The sequence below is a fragment of the Ischnura elegans genome, chromosome X, assembly GCF_921293095.1.
Source record: "Ischnura elegans chromosome X, ioIscEleg1.1, whole genome shotgun sequence".
NCBI lineage: Eukaryota > Metazoa > Arthropoda > Insecta > Odonata > Coenagrionidae > Ischnura > Ischnura elegans.
The window spans coordinates 114,714,677-114,718,575 of record NC_060259.1 but is presented as its reverse complement, the minus strand read 5'-3'; the positions used below and the strand labels follow the sequence as shown (position 1 = coordinate 114,718,575).

The following is a 3,899-nucleotide window of genomic DNA, read 5'->3' as shown; positions in this document are numbered from 1 at the left end:
AGCACGAATTAAAATATTTCCTAAAACAGAAGAATGTATCAAACCCATTTTTGAACTTTTTCCAGGGAATTTTAATTACTGTTAGGTGAAGTTATTAAGTTTAACTATTACATACTATAGTAGAAAGCAATAGTACTTACTCTGGAATAGGTAGTAGGAGTAAAGTTAGTCCTATGAATACTTCTTGTCCACTTCATCTTCAGCAGCTCATCATCTGGGAATCGAAACACCGAAACGTTTTCACCGCCCACATAATTTCCTCGGCAATGAGGCACACAACACTTATTAACCATTTTCTAGATTAACTTCCGGTGAATTTTAAAGTAATTTCCGGAAAACACGGCAATTAACAGCTTCGATTAACTTAAATCAACGTACAACTATATCACTTTCGCCCTTGAACTCGCGTTAATTCAAGCATGAATATAACACGGAGTCCCCTTGACTACAAGTAAACATTGGCCTCCGCTAAGTGACGTCACACAACAGAAGTCCTCAGGCCTTTTACTTTAGGTGGCGTTGCCTGGGCACGCTTTGTAGGGGGTGTATTTGTGATTAGTGTGGGGGAGAAGTTGGTTTTCGACGGGGACGTTTTGAGAAAGAACCAAATCGTGTTAAGATGGCCGAGAGGAGCCAAAGGGAGGAAAGGTTTATGCTCAATCGTAATATAGGGGATTTGACTGGGTTGGCCATTATAGAGGAAGTGGAACGGGACGCAGAGTCACCGGTTGGTCAAACGGAGTCCACTATAGAGTCGATTTACCAAACGCCGATCGCGTTGAACCCGGTGCGTGAGTTATTGGAGGAAATGCGAAGGGAAAGGGAGAAGGAGAAAGAGGAAATGCGGGAGAGGGAACTCCTACGGGATAAGGAGAAGCAGGAAAGACGTAAGGAGAAGGAACGAGAGAGGGAACTCTTACGGGAGAAGGAGAAAGAGGAAAGTCGAAGGGAGAAGGAGCAGGAGAAGGAGGAATTGCGTGAAGAAAGGCAATCCCTTCAGAGCGAATTTTTTAAAATGATGGGGGCGGTCAATAACCGAATTTCCCAACAGGAATCTACATTAGTAGAAGTTAAGGAAGTGACTATCAATCTCGGGGAGCGGATGAATAGAATAGAGGGTGAGGTTGAAGTTACGACGGAACAAATAAAGGAGTCGACGAAAAAAAATTTTGAATTGTTGAAGGGGCGCTTGGAGCGTTTAGAGCAACAGGGGCCTACCTCGGTAGTTGGTGGAATCACATGGGCGAAAGACGCAATTGTAATGCCTACGTTCCGAGGATGTACTTACGAGAACCCGATTACTTTTGTGAAGGAAGCAGAAAGGTATTTCACAGCGGTATCTTGTGGGGAAAATCAAAAAAGTATAATTTTTGTTAACATGTTACGGGAAAAAGCAAGTCTGTGGGTAAAGGCATTGGAATCCATCAGGGTTTGGGAGTCCTCCTTGGAGGAAAGTCAGGAGGGATTCCTCCCAACTCCTTGCCTCCGAAACTCTTGGGAGGAGAACTCTGTTCAGAGGAAATAAAAAAACTCTCAGAGTTTTTTTCTCCTCCAACATATGTCAAGAGGAGAATGAAAAGGCTTTCCTCCGAAAAGAGTTTCCTCCCAAATGAGCTAGAGCAATACAAAAAAGTATTTACGGCACATGAGGCAAAGCTCTGGGCAGAGTGGAGACATGCGGTCAGCACTTACGCCGAAGCACTTCGAAGGGTCGCTAATCCGCGACCAGCTCACCCACGCAGGACCGTCTCCTCGACCCTACGAGCAGGCAGACTACCTCCCGAAAAGTGACCTCTCCGACTGCAAGTTGAAAATCAAGTACTCAATCCGATCATCAAAGAATGATTGTTTTCATCGCACTCCCGAAAATCATGCAATCAAGTACGTCTTTGAACCGTGTTTCTGCGATGAAAAATAAAGATTTTGTTAACTTTGCTGAAATGGCCATTTTTCCGGTTGTCCGCAGCCACGTTTCTAGAAAAGTTAACAAAATCGTTATTTTTCATCGTAGAAACACGGTTCAAAGACGTACTTGATTGCTTGATTGGCAGGAGTGCGATGAAAACAATTACTTTTGATGATCAGATTGAGTAATTGAATTAGAAATCGCAGTCAGAGTGGTCATTTTTCGGGAGGTAGGCCCCCCGCTGGTAGGGTCGAGGAGACGGTCCTGCGTAGATGAGCTCGTCGAGGATAGGGCCGCGGATTAGCGACCCTTCGGAGTGTGCACCACACCTCGGAGTGTGCACCACACCCATCCTGGAAGTACCTGCTCCATGGGGCCACGAAACGCATTTTAACATTTTCGCCGCATGTGAGAAGATTTTCGGAGATTGAACAGCAGCGAAAGAGTTAACTGTAGAAGTGATAGAAATGGCAAAACTTTGAATTTAAAATGACTAGTAAATTTAACTATATTTGAAACATTTTTGGAGAGCACTTATAAATTATTCCGCGCAGTTTTTGGGCCATATGGGATAGTTTTCTGAGACATTTTTACCAAAACCAAACCGGTCAAATAACGGGAATTTTTATATCGCGGAAATAAAGTGTCTGCTATTGATAATGAGTAACTCCTCTTTCACTTTCGCCAAAATATGGCATCATCTTCTCGTCAAAAGATAATTTATGAGAAATTGCGTCAAACCGTAGAAATATTTGGTTGAGCTCGCAAAGTATGGACGTATCTTAGAAAACTTATCCCCCTGGTCCAAACTTCTGTTACCAGTCAGGCGTAAGAACATTTTAGGTTCAACAAAACGCTTCCGGGACATCGTTTGAGGCACATTATGAACGCGTCCTTACTCCAGTAATATTTTTTGCTAAGGTGTAATAACCACTAAACATCAGAACGGAAGAAATACCACGCTATTGGAATATTTTCTGAGAATTCACGCACTATGATCACTGGTGATAGTGAACAACTTAGGCTGCAAATGTGAGTTCAGGTAATTTGGAGGGAACGATTGTTCAACAGACAACCGCAGATATAGTAAAAGCAGATGGAACGGAACATCGCCCCTTCTATATACCGTAATACCCAGAAAGCCCTTTACCTGAGTCAAAATACCAAGAAATATTTTTCTTGGTATCCCAATGCATTCATAGTCACTCATAGTTCTCAAAAAATTTCTTTCGAAATGACCTGCACCCTCATTTGGAGCCTTACCAGCTCATTATCGTCAGCGGCCAGTGGGCAGAAATTTCTCAGAAAATACTGAGATAGTGTGATCCCTCTTATCTCTCCATTCATTTTGCTCACTCGCCAACCCCCGCTGTGCACGGAGACCCATTGGTGCCGGGATATCCCCGCCCAGCCTAACTATGCCTCCCACTACCTTCCCTTTGGATCCTAGTCAACAACACCACGTAAATACGAATTTACGATCTATTTGCTAACCCTCACATACTCACTTGCTTTTTGCATACTTGTCAGCTGTGGTAAGCAGATCGTTCTTACCTTAGGATGCCAGTATATCTAGAAATTGCAGACGCCTACAGAAATCATTATATTTTCTGGGCAACTCTACAGCAAAGTTTTTATGCATCCTTTGTTTAGGTCACAGTAAATTTCCACTATAGCACAAGTAAACACTGATTTAATCTTGCTCGATACGTGAAGTTAAAAAGATCAAACAGTCACAACTCGGTGAAAACTCACCACCTGTCAAACATCCTAGTAAAGACCCTTCAATACTTATGTAGAAGTATATGTAGGACTAAAACATTGTACAATTGCCTGAAACTAAAGTTTCACCATAAAAAGGTAACATATTCTTGATAAGATTTCATTTTTCAGTTCAAAAAGAAACGCTCTACACCGCCGCGGCGCGCCGTTTCCCTAGGTTACCGGGGTCCTCCCAACGTTGCGTGAACGCAACACTTGGTTTATTCTTAAA

General features: G+C 42.9%; 1 protein-coding gene across 1 annotated transcript; it reads left to right on the top strand.

The window, feature by feature from the left end:
- The first annotated feature begins 619 nt into the window (after nt 1–619).
- On the top strand, nt 620–1,525 carry LOC124171278 (trichohyalin-like). Its single transcript, XM_046550419.1, has one exon. It carries the CDS (start codon nt 620–622, stop codon nt 1,523–1,525), a length of 906 nt encoding a protein of 301 aa, XP_046406375.1.
- The last annotated feature ends 2,374 nt before the right edge of the window (nt 1,526–3,899 follow it).

Coding starts and splice junctions, on each gene's coding strand:
- LOC124171278 (XM_046550419.1), top strand. CDS start 620: ATGGCCGAGAGGAGCCAAAGGGAGGAAAGGTTTATGCTCAATCGTAAT.